General features: G+C 36.4%; 1 protein-coding gene across 14 annotated transcripts in view; it reads right to left on the bottom strand.

The window, feature by feature from the left end:
- Nucleotides 1–19,472, bottom strand: part of ARB2A (ARB2 cotranscriptional regulator A) — a 496,175-nt gene that overhangs the window by 58,369 nt on the left and 418,334 nt on the right. The window contains exon 11 of one of the 14 annotated variants that reach the window (XM_064274107.1): nucleotides 7,965–8,286. The exons of the other annotated variants lie outside the window; for them this stretch is intronic. Coding sequence (XP_064130177.1) covers nucleotides 8,216–8,286 — 71 coding nt within the window. The 3' untranslated portion in view covers nucleotides 7,965–8,215. Of the gene's footprint in view, nucleotides 1–7,964; nucleotides 8,287–19,472 lie in introns of those variants that run through there. 14 annotated transcript variants of the gene reach the window in all.

A 19,472-nucleotide genomic window follows, 5' to 3' on the forward strand; every position in this document is an offset into this window, starting at 1 on the left:
TCTTCTAATTATCTAAACAGAAACTTAATGCTTGACCATGGAAGTTACTCTCAGTCTCTCTCATTTCTACTTGGTCTATTTATAATTTTAGCTACCACGGAAACCAACCCAAACCAATCCAACTAACCAAAATTCATTTTGTTCACTAGTACCAACTCACATGAAACACGGTGGTCTCTAGATAATGAAATGCAACATGTTTCTAATATCACTTGATGAAAGAAAGGTTTTCACAATTAATAAAAATATCTTTCATTTCCTTCTAGTTCCATTACATTTTTCTACTTCATAATCTGAATTTTCATATAGAGCAGTAGAGCCTATATTTCAAGTGTGAGGGAATGTTAAAGAAAATAATTTGAAATGGGCTGTTTTTAAGCAGCACTCCTCACTGACACTGACGGTTTTGTTTTGGGAACCAGAATACAAAACCATTTCCTCAAGATATTTTGTGTTCAGCATAAAATATTTAAAATGTCTCATTTCCAAGAGCTCTGGTGGGAGTTCATGACAGATGTGTTATTTCTTTCTTTCCTTTTTTTTTTTTAGCAGCATTATTGTGTCTAATTAGCACTGATGATTTACCCATGGCAGTATGAACTTCTTGAGAGGAAGGAAAAGTAGACCAGCTTCTTTGGACAAAAGAACAAACTAGGGTAAAATGGAACAAAGGTACTTCTTTTTTCCCTGAAAAAAGGCATTTTGCAGGAAATACCCACAAAGAGCCCACAGAAAGTTTATTTCTTTATGCATAACCATGTGATCAATCCGATTGCCTTCAGTCTTAAACACAGCAAGCCCTGGTACAAAGAATTCTCCAGGTGTTAGTTTAGGTTTGTCATTATTTCCTATTTATAGACTCTGCCTAGTAAAAGAAGACAAATTACGGTAAGTGGGGATAAATGTGATTAAACGAGTCCTCTGAAGATAAGAGGGTACATGGACATGGGTCATTAACACAGGTGACCTCTCTGCCCAGACCATATTTTTATTTTGTGGATTTGAAAAAAAAAGCAAAGCAAGAATAACTTACACTACACATACCTGAACAGAAATGTAAATGTATCCCTTTTATCCCAATAAACATTTTCATGCACTTTGCAGTATTTTAATAACACACTAGCAGTGCCAAGATACTCTCAGAATACAGTAAGAACAATATTGGACCAATTATTCATCCTAAGCAGTCTAATCAGAAACACGTAAGAGATGAAGTTATAATCAGAATAAACATAAGGCCTAGAACGTAAGTTAGTGGATACTAAGATCATCTCAATCAAGTGAAAAGTTTATATTTGTAAAATTTCAATTAAAACATCTATGCTCTTCCTTTCACCTGATTGTAGCCCCATATGGCAAGGTCAGCCCTTTCGGTGAACAAACAACTCAGTCGCCTCCAGTGTAGCTGTTATCTTCCTCAACAAGGGGAGACATTTGGCACAGCCTAAAGCTGGGGCATGAACCCTGGCTAAGCTTAAGACATTTATCTGACAGCATCAGCTGACACTCCACAAACACATTTGCTCTCCATGACCTCAGAGCTTTCGTGATTAATCAAAAATGTATCTTGGATCTTGAGAACAAGCTACAAGCAGGCACACACAAAAAAGAATATGCTCTCGATCTCGCTTATCGACTCAAGAGGTATATTGAATTTAGAAATAGCAAATAGAATAAAATGATCAATATGTTCTCACTTGTCCATGGAGAGCAAACTTTATCCCTGAAGCAAAAAACATTGATCATGTAAATGTTTCAGAACTGCTTTTGAACTAAAGAATGCAAAATGCACACGGTTCATTGGGGGTGGGGAAGAAGGCCTGCCAAAGAAGTGCTTTTGCATTAAATAAATAAATAAATGTACAGCTTGAAGACATAGCGTCTTTCTGTCGCGTGTTGCACTTTTATAAAACTAGTGTGTGTTCCACTTAAAACCTCTTTTGGTAACATGTTGCCAAATGTTCTTAATAAAAGATTATAAAGGAGTCTTTAAAACTTAATGAAGGAACATTATTTGTGCAGAGACAACTCCCTGCCTTAATTTAAATGAGACACAGTTATAACATATCCCCTATGCACTGTTTACAATTTATAATTTATGCCTCTTGGTTCAAACTCACTATTATCTGCAGTCATCTGCTAAGTAATATGATTAGCATGTGAAAACTGTAATATTCTGCTTCCCAACACAGTATAATGTAGTGCATATATTTTTTCATTTGTAGTTTTCACTTTCTAATAACAATACTGAACTCTAATTAAAGCAATGGGAAACAGAAGTCATATGCCCCACCCTTGATAATATGAAAATGAGGATTATTAAAAAAAAAAAAAAAACTCTACAATTGAACTTATTAAATCCCATTCTTGTCTGATTACCCACTGGTTAGGTTACAGTTGTTTCTGATCTTACTGCAGATCGTTCCACTAAAGAAAAACTACATGTCCTGGTCCCTGTTGGCATGGCAAACAAACTTTCATAGCATGTGCTCACTCTATAAAATGGTAGTACTAATTAGAAGATATAAACTCACGCTGAGACATGATATGAATTGGCTTCATGTATCTACTAAGCTCACAGCAGTATTAGATTTATACTGTTGTTACTTTAAACTAACACTAAACAGAAAATTCAACTTCTGAATCTGTACAATAAGAAAGCAAAAGTGATTGAGTTGAAAAACAGAACCTCAACCCCTCATTTTCGGTTTCACTTCTAAAATGTTTCCTGTGTACTTAAAGAGGTTGCCCAGCACTTCTCCCCCATATGTTTACCTAACTTAAATTCTTCAAACATGAATTGCAAGTACCAGATAGCACAGCTGTATGTTTTGACATCCATGGTGAAAATGAGCAGAAAATCTAACTGTTCCATATCAAGAAGTATTTTTACTAGTGCTAATGTGCCTTAAATACCTTGTTCCACAGATGAGTGGCCTGGCACCTGCTGCATGAGAAATAGCCAATTACTGTTCAGTGTCTCTAATTTTCTGATTCAATTAGCATGCTTCAGAGCTTTCCAGTTTAATTGCAAACTACTTCACAGTTAGCTCTCTGATTAATCATTGCCCATCTGCAAGCCATCGGAAAACTTAGTGGAACAAATTTGTGTACTTTGGAATGCTGGGAGCTTAGCAAATCAAACTTGTTTTGGTATATAAAGCTTTAATTTTGTTTGCCCTTTTCAGCTGCACTTGTAAGAAGCTCTGTACTGATTAAACAGGAAGTCCGGACAATAATATGCTACATTATGCATATAATTACTGTAAATACAACTGAGATTGTAGAAACATCATTTAAGGTTAGGCACTAACATGAATGGAGAACGAGGTCAAGAAAACACATTTGGAATCAATTTCTTTCCATTATGACCAAATACAAGTATCAAGGAAAAAAAAGCTGCGTGACACACAGTGATGTCATTACAGCACCTGTTCCCCTGAAGGCATTTTAAATTCTGGCTTTTCATGGATTCATAAAATCTTTCTTGTTATTTAATTAGTAGAGTACTAAGTTTTATAAGCTTTGTTTACAAAACATATATTAGAGATTTTAAAGCAAACTGGCACCACATTGTTTATGCTTAATTTCCCAAGCTTTCTTGCTGGTCCACTGAACGTATGAATGATAATGTCAGAAAACAAAACAGTTTTAATCAAGCTTTGGCTGGATTTTAGGCTCTGTTTTAACCTACAATCACGATTTCTTCATTTTTGAACAGTGAAATATAAATTGCATATTTTGTTCACTCATGTGGACAAACACCACAGAGGGGATTCTTCCCTGTATGAGGTAGGGGAGGATGTATTCTCCTTTCCAACTCTGTTTCTCTGGTTCACATTAAAAAAAAAGATGGAATTATTCTAATATAATTAAAAAAAAAAGCTTCTAAAAATTTTTTCTCTTAAGATCTTTTATTTTCAAGTCTAAATTGTAAGCTCTGTGAGGGCAAGAGGCCCTATATCTAGCCCCTGCATTTTGGTGCCTCAAAGGGCCGACACATCCTTTTTTAAATTTTTATTGTGCTTTAAGTGAAAGTTTACAAATCAAATCAGTCTCTCACACAAAACCTTACATACACCTTGCTACACACTCTTAGTTGCTCTCCCCTTAAGAAGGCAGCACACTCCTTTTCTCCATCCTGTATTTCTGAGGGCCGACACATTCTTGGTACTCAATAAATACTTGTTGGATGAAGAAATGAAGGTAGTATGGGTTCTGAACTCTCCATGTCATCACAGTGCCAAGTTAGACACTGTGTCTTCCTTTTCTCACCTCACCTGATGTAGTTATGTTATAATGATGTTGACATATATCATCACCCTGTAAACATTTGGCTGAAAGAACAATATGGAGAGAAAGGTGCCCAGCTAATTATGATGATCTGTAATGATTCACTGTTAACAACAACTAAGACAAAGAGTAAATTTCCCCATCTTTTATGAAGATCCTTACTGTGTTATGCAAATGGCTAAAATCTCAAAGCTAAAACCCAACTGATAGCTCCAAGAATAACTTTACAGTTGAAAAAGTGGTTTTTGGAAATTGTGTGATACTAGCAGGTTCACTTATTTATTTTAAAGACAGAGATGCTCAGTGTGGAGTGACTTTCTGACTTCATTGACAGCAGTCGTACGTGAGAGCAAGGCTTCACCAGCTCTCTAATATCTCCTGTTCTGTCTCCATTAATGGCTGTGAAACTCAAGTGGGCTGAATTCAAGCTTCTCAGAACTTTGCAGGCAGCCAGTCTAAGAATGCTGAGAAGGCGTAATCTGATCATAGTAGCCCAGGCAAGTGAGCAGGCATGCTGCCACATTCTGCTACCCACGAGCAGGGAAGCACGGCTGGAATCCCCACTAAGATCATATTACAAAATAATCAAGCTTTGTGGCCAGGCAGGCAGGAGAGGCTATTGTGAGGTCATGAGAGAAATTAGGGACTAGCCTGGGCAAAACTGGGCAGTCAAAAATAACATTTTTGTACCCCACACTTAGAGCACAGTTCTCTGTGGAAAAGAAACTGCTAATGATGTTCAGTTTTTTAATTCAGGAAAGGGTAAATGGCTCAACCCACACAAGCTCCCACCAATAGAGCCTTATGTTTTGAGATAAGCAATTAAACCCTACACATCAAAGAAAAACAATGAGCTATCCAAATGGAATTTAGCCAAGGAGAGACCAAACTGGGCCTTGGTCTCTGTCCTGGGGTTCTTCATCCTACATCTACCTCTTACCCACTGTGTAGCCGAATGTCTATGCATATCAGAGCATAATAATGGGCCAACTGAGTGGGAAATGAATGAAAATGATTGCAAAGCACACTGAAAAATGCTTAAAGTAACCAAATGTGTTTTGAGAAGGTAGCACATCTTGGGCCAAAAGAGCCATTTCCAGAAATAATCCCATTATGCAAAATAAATAAATAAATAAACAAACAAACAAAAAAAAGGCAGCATATTCTTTGGGGAGCTAGCTGATACAGGATGGTTCTAATATGGCATCAAACTCCAGACAATGATATTTTACAGAGAAGTGTTAATTATTTTATATGGTTCACAAAGCTAGACATGCCGGAGAAGTCACATTTTAGTTCCTGACAAGTTTCAACATGGTTGTCTGTGTTTTATGAAATACAAAAGACAACAAAATTGTGGAGTACAGCTAGCCTTTCAATAGAGGAGAAATATAAAAATTAGGGTGGAGATTTCTAAGGACAATAGCAGGACTCCTAAGGAACTCCTGCTTGGCAAACTTTTCTTGGGGCAACCATAACTGAGGTGCAGAAGAACTATTCCAAAGACCACAAAACCAACCAACGAACAAGCAAAAACTTGCAAAGTAACCAAGGCTTTTTTGGGGGGTACATTGTAATAGGCATACCAACAAGTCAATAGCGAACCATTTTATAAGTAATACCAGCAGGGGCTTCAGAGAAACACTTAAAAACAATTTTAGGTGATTCAGTGTGAACTGGGAGCCCTGTTGGTACAGTGGTTAAGAGCTCGGCTGCTAACCAAAAGGTTGGCCGTTCAAATTCACCAGCTTCTCCTTGGAAACACTATGAGGCAATTCTACTCTGTCCTATAGGGTCACTATGAGTCGAAATTGACTCAAGGGCAATGAGTTTGTTTCTTTTTTGTTTTGTTTTAATGTGAACTGAATGTGCACTACTGGTTTGGTGGTAGAACTCTTGCCTTTCATGCGAGAGACCTGGTTCAATCCTCAGCCAGTGAGCCTCATACTTAGCCACCACCTTTCTGCCAGTGGAGGAGTGTGTGTTGCTATGATGCTGAACAGGTTTCAACAGAGCTTCCAGACGAAGACGGACTAGGAAGAAAGGCCTGGTGATTTACTTCTAAAAATCTGCCAGTGAAAACCTTTCAGATCTTGAGCATGGGGTGGCTATGAGTCTGGGCTACTTCGACGGCAGCTAACAACAACAATGTAAACCAAAGGCCATGTTTGGGTTTTTCACTTGTAGCCAGAGGCAGAGAAGAATTACCATCATTAATGTCTTTACTAGATATAAAGGCTATATACCTACTTGCACACTACAAATTCAAAGAGTGTTTAACTTTTGAAAGGCAAAATATAAGTGACTATAAAGTTCATAAGAATAAAAAAAGAAAATAAAGGGCAAAAAGTAGTTGCTTTCTTTAGATAGGGAATCTTACGAGAGATATGGAATTTGACATCTACTGTACTTTAAGCCTATATTTTATTGATAATTTAAAATTATAATTAGTGTTCTTGGGACTGAATGCTACACAGAAAACTAAATATGCACATATGTATGAGATGTGAGATGCTGCTGCAGGAGAGAAATACCCTATTTTTAAAGCAAAAAAAAAAGGATCCTAGTGAAGTCTATCCTTTCATTTATATGTCTCATGTAAATTACACATAATTTTAAATCTTCAACACTTTGAAAATGGCTAGGTCTCATGGTACTTTATTATCTTCCATTTTTCACTTGGCCATAGCAGTGGAGACTTCCTAGAAATATCTAGGCATTAAAAGTTATATACTTTGAATCAAAGCAAGAAATGACCACTAGAAAAAATTAATTTTTATTTATATAATCTGGTAAGAAAAGTATATGATTTTTCTACTCTAAAGGCATTTTCTTATGCAGTAACACCACAAAAATAGCTTCAGTTTAAAATAGTGGATTTCCCATATGGTTAGTCCACAGCAAGAGAAAGTTGTAAATGAGGGGACTATGTGAAGAAAACATAAAAAAGCCTTAAGGGCACATACAAAAAAATGTGATATTATATGATTTACATATACAATTTTATTCCCCAAAATTCAAAGAGAAAAGCTTAATATGTCATAATTTAAATTGTATTTCATAATCAAGTGTCTCTTATTATGTATTTAACTCTAAGATCCATAACTCAATTTAGACTATAATGTGGGAGAGGAGTTAGTAAGAATCTAACCTTTTGCATTTCTTGACTTTTTTGAGCTTGTGGTAATGCTGTATTTATAGAGATTCTACACTTTCAAATTTAAGTCTTGAAATGTCAGAAAAATCCCAAAGCTGAGATCTCACAGAAGGTGATTTTTAACAGTCCTTAAAAGTAAAGACTTTATGATCTTCTGACAACTGGAGGTTTCACATTTTAGGATTTTAAAATCTCAATTCTAATATTACATAAGCATACACCTTGGTGCATTTTAAAGATTCCATCACCTTTGATAGACCTGGAAAGAAGTAGAAAATAAGAAAATAGAAAAAACTGGGAATATTATATAAGTACAAACACAAAGAAGTACTTAAAAAGTCTTGCCTATTTAAATACGGTCTCCCATAAGAATACCTTCCCAATGTAAAATAAATACAACATCCAGTTTAAAAAAAAAAAAAAGTTATCTATGTGAAAAAAAAATTTTTTTTTTTTTAATCTATAGTAATGAAAAATGAAGACTTCCTCCAAATTTTGGAGCTGAACTTAGATGAGGAAACAGAGGCCCAGAGAGGCTAAGTGAATTGATCCAGATCATACTGCCAGTTAGTTTTAGAGTTATGTCTAGAATCTCCCAGGTCTCTTGTCTCCCAGATTCTTTACTGCTTTACAGCTAAAATTTTATATATCATTCTTGGAATTTATTTATTTTCAATGTATCTCTGTGATTACAGGCAAGTCAAAAACTCTCTAGTTAACAGTTTTCTTATCACTTTTAATCTAACAAATATTTTCCACCACTTACTATAAGTCAGCTGTAGGGATGACAAAGATGATCAGACATGGATTAACCTCATTCTTGAATATTTTATGGTCTAGTGAAGGAGAGAGGATTTATAAACAGATACAATCAAAAGCAATACTTCATTTGACCAGAAAGGTGAGAAAGTCAAAGGTGACATCTAGTTTCTGATTACCAAGATTAAAGATGGAGTTTAGATGAAAGGATATCTAAGTCCCTCTCTGTATTAAATTCTGAAACAAGATTTGCTAAAAAATAAAAAAAAAATCTATATTTCATCTTTTCTTTCTATTCTTATTATTGCTTGGATGGATTTATTAATAAGTTAGCAATTGATTGTGATAAGACCAAAATTTCCAAGTATTGAAAGTGTTCCATAATGATTAAGTGTGCAATGAATAAAAGTCTATTATATGCAAATACGTTTATGAAATTACTATGGGTTTTTTTGGTATAGGTCTTTAATGTGGTAACGTGCATTGTAACTCTAAGAGGAAGATTTAATATTTGATGTTTCTTTTTTTTCATCAAGAAAAAAAAAACCCAAAAGGAGCTTTTTATTACTATCTTTCAGAATTACTAACCCAAGGAGCACAGTTTGGTAACACCAGCCCCAGACTTCTGTAGTATTCTCTTAGTTGGTATTCTCCATCAACCCATCATACATACCAGACCAAAAAACAAAACAAAACAAAACAAACAAACAAACCCATCGCCCTTGAGTTGATTCCGACTCACAGCGACCCTACTGGGCAGAGCAGAATTGCCCCATTGGATTTCCCAGGCTGTACATTTTTACAAAAGCGGGCTGCCATATCTTTCTCCTGCAGAGTGGCTGGTGAGTTCAAACCATCAACCTTTTGGTTAGCAGCCAAGCACCTTCACCACTGTGCAACCAGGTCTCCTTTCCTACGTACACTAACTAGTTGGTTAATCCTCCTAATATGCTGCTTTCATCATACTTTCGTGTTCAAAAACCTTCGGTGACTCTCTGTGGTCTATAAACTAAAGTTCAAACTCAGACGCTTGTAGATGTTGCTGGTAAATTCCTCTTTAACATTATCTCTCACAATATCCTTAAACTCTAGCCAAAATGTCACTGAATTTGCCACGCTTTGCCTGCCTTGGATTCTGCTACTTTTTTTTTGTTGTCTGAAATGCCTTTGTCACTCCACTCAATTACTTATTACTTCTCTGACAAAAAAGCCAGGTCAGGATCTAGCATCTCAATGAATGAACATACTATGAAACCTTCGACCTCATTACCTGAACCACTTTTTACAAAAAATGTTACAATGCTACCTTGTTATCGGTATTTCTTTTTTTATGTATACATTTTCTGCTTCTTTTGGCTACTTGCATAAACTCACTAAGCCCAAGGCACAGATTTCATATCCCAGAATTAAGCACATTAGCTTGTACTTGATTGCATCATTTTAAATGCTGATAATGGTGATACTACTAGTAGCAAAATAAAATCCAGAAGAAAAGAGAAGAACTGAAACCAGGGGCTTGAACATTCATTTACAAACTAAATACACAGTGATTTACAAAAATATTAACCATTTTTTCCATATGTCAAATGGTGTTTAGGCAAGTGTTTTCAACTTTGTTCATGTATCCTAAATGTAAAATACAAGTGAAATACTTCTTAAATATTGAAGCCCTACTATGTGATGTTTTCTTAATCTAAATATTCTTAAATGGCTTCAGGAATAGTTTTAGTTCAAAAAGAGGTTTCCACCCCAAAGAAATTTGAAATAAGGGTGAGAAAAGGAAGGTGATTGGTGATAAATATTTTAAAAGAGCATCTACTGTAATTAATAAATTAATCTGGTAAAACTGGAAAGCACTTGATAGTGCTCCTGAATATAGTGTAGCTTTTAAAAAGTATTTTTCACTATCACATTGATCTTGCCCATTAAAAAAAAAATGCATGCTGCATACGTAATATTTAGCATTGCAATATTATAAATGATTCTGCAACTTGGATAAAATATAACTTCAAGTGACACAAGGTCTTAAGTGAAAAATTCTCATTTTCAGGTAAAAAATTTCGCCTTCTAGAAACTGAAACAAATAGCTCTCGAATAGGTTTTGATTAGTCTAAAGGTGTTTTATTTTTAATTTTTTAAAAAATAAGACATACATTTTAACCACAGAAGAAAAGGAACCCCATTTATGTAAAAATAACATTGTCCTTCCTGAATACATAATACTTATTTTTTAACACATTGTGATATTCTCAACAGTTTTGTAACTCTTGTGAATGTTATTATTTAGTTTAGTTATATCGATTATTTGTGCTAATATGTAGATACTTTCTTGTTTTTTTTGTAATGCTTATTAGGGGGTCTAGAAGGTGTGAGCTACGAGAGCAACGACCCCATCTGCTTCTTTACTACTGTACCTTTAGGGCCTAGGGTGGTGCCTGGCACACAGTAGACACTCAATGAGTATTTGTTAAATACACGAATTGCTAGAATACATGCTCCAGGAAGAAAAAGAACACATTTGACAGTTTATTGGTTGAGAATCTGGACCTTGCAGTCAGATTGGCAGTGTTTGAATTCGGCTACACTGTTTCCTAGCTATGAGACCTCTAAACCTGTGTCTTCACCTGCAAAATGGGGTAGTAGTAGAACCTGCCTCATAGAATTAAGCCACATGACACCTGGTACATATGGAACACTCAATAAATGTTAGCTGCTATTATCATCAACATAATTACTATCTTCTTCCTTTGACTTGTTCACTAGGTAATTATCTCCTGTTCCAGGCACATGGCTTATGCTCAATAATATTTGTTAAATGAAGAAATGAATCAATGAAGTGCAGCTGTGTCTACATACACAAATAAGTTTAACTACCCTCAGTATAATTTTTGGCAGAATCCAGAGAAATAATAATAATCACTATTTTTTAAAACATAACTCAAAAATTTAGTGAGACTGAATTGTTCTCATTTTAAGCTGCTGTTTGGAGATGCAGTAAGACAGTTCCTTGGAGAAAAGGTGTTCTTTTTATTTTCTTTTTGAACTTTTGATAGTGCGTAAGGAGTTGCTATGAGTTGGAATTGACTCGATGGCAACGGGTTTTTTAAGGAGTCCCTAGTGGTGTAGTGGTTAAGAGCTATGGCTGCTAAACGAAGGGTTGGCAGTTCGAATTCACCAGCCGCTCCCTGAAGACCCTGTGGGGCTGGTCTAGTCTGTCCTATAGGGTCGCTGTGAGTTGGAATCAACTCAAAGGCAATGGGTTTGGTTTTTTGGTTTAAGGAGTAGGAGGAGCCCTAGTGGCCCAATTGTTAAGTCCTTGTCCGCTAACGTAAAGGCTGTTTGAACCAACTTGCGGTTCTGCGAGAGAAAAGATCTGGTGATTTGTTCCTGTAAAGATCACAGCCTAGGAAACCCTATAGGGTCAGTTCTACTCTGTTCTATAGGGTCACTGTGAGTTAAAATCAACTTGACAGCAAACAACAAGGATTCCCTGGGCAGTGCAAATGGTTAGGCACTCCATTACTAACTGAAAGGTTGGCAGTTCAAACCCACCTAGAGGTGCCTAAAAAGAAACGCCTGGTGATCTACTTATCAAAGGTCACAGCCTTGAAAATCCCACTGGAATCGGCTCAACATTAATAGGCTTAGGTAATGCCTAGCACAGAGGTTCACATTATTTATATTAAAAAAGTCCTATTTAGCAACCAAGGAGCCCTGGTAGTGCAGAGGGTAAGCACTTGGCTACTAACCAAAAGGCTGATGGTCTGAACCTACCAGCTATTTAACACATGGAAGAAAGATGTGGCAGTCTGCTTCAGTAAAGATTTACAGCCTTGGAAAACCTACCGGGTAGTTACACTCTGCTCTATAGGGCTGCTATGAGTCAAAATTGACTTAATCGCAATGAGTTTTTTTTTTAATTTTTTTATTTAGCAATGAAGTCACATAAGGTAAAATTTATAAAGAAATGACAGATTAAAGAATGGATAAATGTTAGAATTCTCATAATATTTAACTACATTGTTTAAATCAATTTGTAGCATTTATATTTCTTGCAATAGTACAATAAATTGAAGTACCACAGTGAGAATCATTATTTCTACTTCATCTTAAAACTGCAGATGAAATTGTGTAAATAGGAACTAAAGAGTTATATTGCTGTGACCTGCCTCATTCACTGTAAAAGCAAAAGTGAGGCTCAGGTGGTGTGGCTTTGAAATACTTATTTTGCCACTGACTGACTTAAATTATTTTAGATTTTATATTTCCATTATTTGTCATCAGAGATGTCCTATATTAAATAGCACTGATAAGGTTTTTAATTTATTTTGAGCTTTACAATGGAAAGATGCTATCAGATTATAGAGTACCCTTGTAATATTTAAGGCTTGTATTAGTTTATTTTTTAACTTATAAAATAAATAAGAACGTCAGTTGCAAAGAATTTAGTGTTTTTTTTTAATTAAGACAAGATGAATAATGAACAATTATTTTAACTGAGTGAAGAAAAGGAGAGAAGATTCAGACAATAGATAATCTTAAACTTGTCTATTGTGCACACTCCTTGTGCAATTATTTTCTCCCTCCACTGTATTTTCTGGATTGAAAAGAAAATTAAAAAAATTATAAAATATCCACAAACCGTTACCCTCATCATCAATCCGTCTCCTACAAATGTATTAAAAAAATGCAATTGCAAATCCTAAAACTTGATTCTCTAAGGAACTTCAGTGAATAACTAGGAGGTACTTGTTAAAAATGCAGACTCTTGGGCCCCACCCAGGATTTATTGCTTTTGATCTCTTAGGGGTAGATCTGGAGTCTGAATGAGCAAATATGTCAAGATGAGAGGAAAGGGAACTAACCAGTAGGTGCTCTTCTATCTAACTTCCTTCTAGTCTCTTCTCTCCTTATTTATCTCTTTCTACTTTCGTAGGGTTTGAATATGGGCCTTTAATTGTTTCTCAAATGCATTTCCAACCTCCTTAAGAATTCCATAAACAAGCTCATGCTGAAGCTGCCTGGTGATTTTTATCCTGAACTAGAGTTGCTGAAATTCCAAACCTTAAACTTGAAAGAATGCTGAACAAACACGAATTTTAAAACACAAACCATCTCCCTCTAGAGCCCTGATGGTGCAGTGGTTAAGAGCTCAGTCGCTAACCAAAAGGTCGGCAGTTCAAGTCCACAAGCTGCTCCTCGGAAACCCTATGGGGCAGTTCTGCTTGTCCTATAGGGTTGTTATGAGTCAGAATTGACTTACAGCAATGGGTTTTTGATTTTTTTATACTGTACTGAATACTAATATGTGTAAGGCACTGAGCTAAGAACTCTACATACACTATCAATTGCTTGCACATGAATAAAACCCCAAACATGAATACTTTGTTAAAAGGAAGGAAGTGGGAGGGAGTGGGGGTTGAATCAGATTCTGATAATTTTGCTCCTTATTTCTAATAAATTCTGAAGTCATTCTTTAGTGACTAGGAACGAGTCTCTTAAAGATGAAGGTTGCCAAAAGTGCTGGTGAAGGAAGACCCAGATGTTTAAAGGATGCTTCTCTCCACCCAAATCCAACTATAATCCTGGGAGACTTGAACATTCACATGGATAATCTATCCATTACTCGGACCTCTCTATTCCTTGATCCCCAGTGACTTTCTCCTTCATTCCACTTCACCTACCACTCTTGATATTTTACCCTGGAGTCTTCTAAATAATAAATCTAGACACTTCTCTAATTCCTCCACAACCTCCTATCTTTTTTAACCATCTTACTCAAGCAATCTCCCTTTTCTACCTTTAAAACATGTTTCTGCTTTCATGTTTCTACTTACTTTGAGTCCATGGTCCAACATTTCAATGATCTTTCCTAAATTGCCTTGTCCCACTGTCTGTTCAGTGCACTTGCCTTTGGAAGACCTATTGGATTGGCTTCTCCCTCATAGGTTGTTGCCCCTATATACCAATCATCACCAAGCTGAGACTGGGCCCTCAACACTGCTCTGTCACTGTACTATGTAGTCCTAGACATCTCTCCAGATGCTATGATTTAAAGGTTAAAAAAAAATCATGAAGGTGCTTGTAGAAAATAAAAAAGAATTTGTGTATAATTTTGGCACGCCAATAAGGCCTGAAACTATAGAAAAAATGAGTGACATTTTTGGCTACATAAAAACTAAAAACTTCTGTATGGAAAAAATTCATAAACAAAATGAAAAGATGAGAGACAAACTGGACAAAAATATACCACTTATAAAACAGGATTCTTATCCATAATTTATAAAGGGACTCCTAAGAATCAATTAGAAAATGACAAAGGTGCAATAGTAAGAAAAAAGTCAGTAATTTACAAGATAAATATAAATGGCCAATAACTATATTAAAATAGACCATCTGATTCTTTATTAAATACAAATTTAATTGAGTTTTTTTTGAAGATTAGCAAAGATTAAAATAATTAATAACACAGGGTAGAAATGTAAACTTGTAGAGCTAGTTTGCAGAGCACGTGGCTATACATTTGCAAATTAAATACATGCTTACACTTTGTCCTAGAAATTTGACTTTTTGAAATTTATTTTATAGAAATATTATAAAAATGTATAAAGATATTCACTTCAATACTGTTAGTATTAACAAAAATGTGTAAGAATAAATAGCTGTCAACAGAGGTTCAATTAAGTAAATCATGACCCATTCAATCAGTGGAATATAATGTGATTCTATAAGTAATGAGGTTCTGAGTGCATGAACTGTCATGCAAAAACACCAAATTACATTAATATAAACCCAAAAACCCATTGCTGTCGAGTTGATTCCAACTCACAGCAACCCTACAGAACAGAGTAGAACTGCCTCATGGGGTTTCAGAGGAGCGCCCTGTGGATTTGAACTGCCAACCTTCTGGTTAGCAGCTGTAGCTTTTAACCACTACGCCACCAGGGCTTCCACATTAATATAGAATGTATAACATATACATTCTATAACTAGGATGTATCATTTTTATAATCAGAAGAACAGCAATAAAGAGAAAATCAAGTTATAGGAAAATATACATGATCTTATTTATAATATATTTACATTAATACAAAAATCTAAAAGTTTGTGTATACTGTTAACAGATACAGGTTATTTATAGGGGTGGGATGGCTAGGGAAATTTACCTTCTTTTCATTCCTTAATCTTTTTTTTTTTTTTTACAATAGCCATTTTTAAAATAGAAAAATGTAGCTATTTTCACTTGCAAAACCAAGGCTACCTTGCATTCTTCATAAATATTATTTCACACCTTCTCTACTTTCGAAACCTTCGTGGCAAAACCAAAATTCATCAGAATGTTATTCTATTTTTCACCACCTTGGGTTCATCTTCCTCCTTCTCTCTACAGGCAATTTCTTCCTCTGATTAAGCTCTGGATCAGATCTTGCCTTATCTTCAAAGGCATCTCCATCCTATAATTTAATTCTGCTGTGTCTTCACATTCTTACTATCTATTTACATAATTTATAATCATTCAAGTTTCTTTCACCTTAAACAAATAAACCAAAATCTCCTTTGACAGCTCCTCTTCCAGCTGTTTAAAAATCTTTCCTTTCTCATAGTCATTTTTTTATTTATTTGCAATCTAGTTTATGTCTCTACTGTGCTATACCGAAGCCAAACCCAGCGCCGTCAAGTCGATTCCAACTCATAGGACAGGGTAGAACTGCCCCATAGAGTTTCCAAGGAGCGCCTGGTGGATTCGAACTGCCGACCCTTTGGTTAGCAGCCATAGCACTTAACCACTACGCTACCAAGGTTTCCTACTGTGCTATAGCCATTAATTTAAACTAAGGGTCACCAAACTACAGCCTATATTCTGGCCATCTGGTTTTGTAAATAAAATTTTATTGGAATAGAGCCACACTTACTCGTTTACATAATGTCTATGGCCGCTTTAACGGTCCCTGAGTGGTACAAATAGTTCACGGTTGTCAGGGATTGCATTGTGTCCCCCCAAAATTCATGTGTCAACTTGGTTAGGGCATGATTCCCAGTATTGTGTGGCTGTCCTTTATGTTAAGAGGATTAGGGTGGGATTGTAACACCACCTTTACTCAGGTCATCCCCCTGATCCAGGGTAAAGGGAGTTTTCTGGGGTGTGGCCTGCACCACCTTTTATCTATCAAGAGATAAAAGGAAAGAGAAGCAAGCAGAGAGCTGGGGACCTCATACCACCAAGAAAGCAGTACCAGGAGCAGAGTGCATCCTTTTGGACCCCGGGTCCCTGCACCTGAGAAGGTCCTCGACTATGGGAAGATTGAGGACAAGGCCCTTCCTCCAGAGTCCACAGAGAGAGAAAGCCTTCCCCTGGAGCCTGTGCCCTGAATTTGGACTTGTAACCTATTAGACTGTGAGAAAATAAATTTCTCTTTGTTAAAGCCATCCACTTGTGGTACTTCTGTTATGGCAGCACTAGATGACTAAGACAGCGGTGAACTACTAACCTAAATGTTGGCAGTTTGAACCCATCCAGCGGCTCTAATCCACCCACTTGCTCCATGAAAGAAAGGCCTGGCATTCTGCTTCTGTAAAGATTACAGCCAAGAAAACCCTATGGGGCAGTTCTACTCTGTAGAACTCACGGGGTCACCATGAGTCAGAATTGCTTCGATAGCTACTTTTTAAAAAAATTTTTTAATGGCTGCTTTTTTTTTTTTTTTTAGTGCTATAATGGCAGAGACGAGTGGTTATGACAGAGACTAGAAAGCCCACGAGCCTGAAGTATTTACCATCTGGCTTGTCTTAGTCATCTAGTGCTGCCATAACAGAAATACCACAAGTGGATGGCTTTAACAGAGAGAAATTTATTTTCTCACAGTCTAGTAGGTTACAAGTCCAAATTCAGGGCATAGGCTCCAGAGGAAGGCTTTCTTTCTCTCTCGGCTCTGGAAGAAGGTCCTTGTCCTCAATCTTCCCCTGGTGGAGGAGATTCTCAGGCGCAGGGACCCTGTATCCATAGGACATGGTCTGCTCCTGGTACTGCTTTCTTGGTGGTATGAGGTCCGCAACTCTCTGCTTGCTTCCCTTTCCTTTCATCTCTTGAGAGATGAAAGGCAGTACAGGCCACACCCCAAGGAAAATCCCTTTTACCTTGATCAGGGATGTGGCCTGAGCAAGAGTGTTACATCCTACCCTAATCCTTTTAACCACAGCCAGAGATTATGATTTATAACACATAGGAAAATCACAAAATGGAGAATAGCCACACATGGCCTACCCAAGTTGACACATATTTTGGGGGACACAATTCAATCCATGGCAGCCACATTTCCCAAGCATGTGGCTGCCTAAAACATTACATCTCCCAGCATCCTTGCAGTTAGGTATGGCTACTTGACTAAGTCCTCACTAATGGAACAAACATGGAATTCATTTTTGTCACTTCTGGTCAGTGCCTTAAGGCAGTAGACATGCCTCCTCTATATTCACCTAGTGTCACTTTCACCACCTCCTGTTGTTCAAAAAAAAAAAAAAAAGTCACATTCAGGGGGGAGGAAACCATACAGGGCATTAACACAGTGAGATAAGACTCATGGGTGTTGGGGGGTGATCTATCTTCCCCCAATATCTTACTTCCTAGAAGACACAAAACTACTGTTGAAGTAACAAATAGACAAAGTTATTCTCAGGCTCTTAAGAAAGGGGAAGTTAGAGTGGAGTATGGAGTTAAAAAGTTAGTACACAAATGATCAGAATGATATTTTGTAGTCACATACAGGTTACGATTAGCAGCACTTAATACTAAATGGATATAGTTGGAGAATGGCATGTGTTCATTATGGTAACCAATCAGAAGAAATCATCAAGACTTAATCTTATATCTGCCTCACACGTTTCCCAACAAAATCAGGTTATTCCTATTAAGCTATCACTCAATTCATGTCATCTCTTCCTTTTTATAGCTCTCGGATGATTTTACTCTGCAAAACCAATCATTTGGTTCCACAGGAAAGCCTCCTAAAGGTCTAGTAATCTCAGAAGAAGGCAGGAGTATTTAATTTCTAAAATAACTTAAAAAGAATAAAAAGTTTGAACACAGTAAGTTTAACTTATAGTTCTTATTTCTATACCTCTTTCTCTATCAACCTCTTTAATACCTAGTGTCTTAAAGCTGTTCTTGGTCTACCACTGTGATACCTTGACTCCTAAGAATGTTCCTTGCATGGAATCTTTTCAGAACTTCCATGAAAACTTCCTTGTCATGGGTCAAAATAGATGGATTCTAACAGAAAAGGAAGAAAATGTGGAACGGAACTTCAAATTCTCAAAGAATCCAGACTTACTGGGTCCACTGAGACTGGAGGGATCCCCGAGACTATTGCCTTGAGATATTCTTTGAACCTTGAACCGGAACTATCCCCTGAAGTCACCTTTTAGCTAAATAGCAGGTCAGCTCAAAAAATAATGTCACCCTTGAGTACTGCTAAAAAGACTATCTATATGTGACCAAATGGACAACAGTTACTCTAAAACACAGATGACAAGGTTGGGGGGCAGTAAAACTAAGTTAATGGGAATGGAACAGCTAGAACAGAAATGAGAATGTTGACACAATGTGAAGAATGTAACCAATGTCACTGAAAATTATGTGTAGAAATTGTTGAGTGGGAACCTATTTTGCTATGTATAATTTCACCAAAAATGCAATAAAATGTTAATAAAAAAAGAATACACAAAACCTTCCCTATGCTGTGTCTCATTCTTTTAGAGATTCCACTAAATAGTTGACCATCCTGTTTCAAGAAATAACTTAAGATTTAACTCTCATGGCCAACTCATATGGATTCTATGTCTGTGTGTCTTCGGAATCTATGGCCTCTTCATTTTCACTACCATTGCCAGCTTTTGGGCCTCATTACTTTTTGCAAAAACTGTAACAATGCCCTTTTACCTGCATTTTCCTTATCTTCAGCCTCTCTTTCTCAATGTATTTTACTCATAGGTGCCAGATCCAATCTTTTTGAAGCATAGTTCTGATAGTTAATTTTCTCTCTCAAAAACTTTTGATCTCCAGTGCTTAAAAAATATAATACAAATTCTTTAGCCTGGAAATTAAGGTTCTGTCATTTCATTCTCACTTAACTTGTAACTTTATTTTCCTCATTGTCCATTCATATCCATGATACATCTATCAAACTAACTTCTTGCTATTGTTCATGCTTATGTCACACACTCTATACTTCCAAGCCTTTGGTTATGCTGACAATCCCAGTTGAGG

The sequence above is a fragment of the Loxodonta africana genome, chromosome 2 (genome assembly GCF_030014295.1).
Source record: "Loxodonta africana isolate mLoxAfr1 chromosome 2, mLoxAfr1.hap2, whole genome shotgun sequence".
Classification (NCBI taxonomy): domain Eukaryota; kingdom Metazoa; phylum Chordata; class Mammalia; order Proboscidea; family Elephantidae; genus Loxodonta; species Loxodonta africana.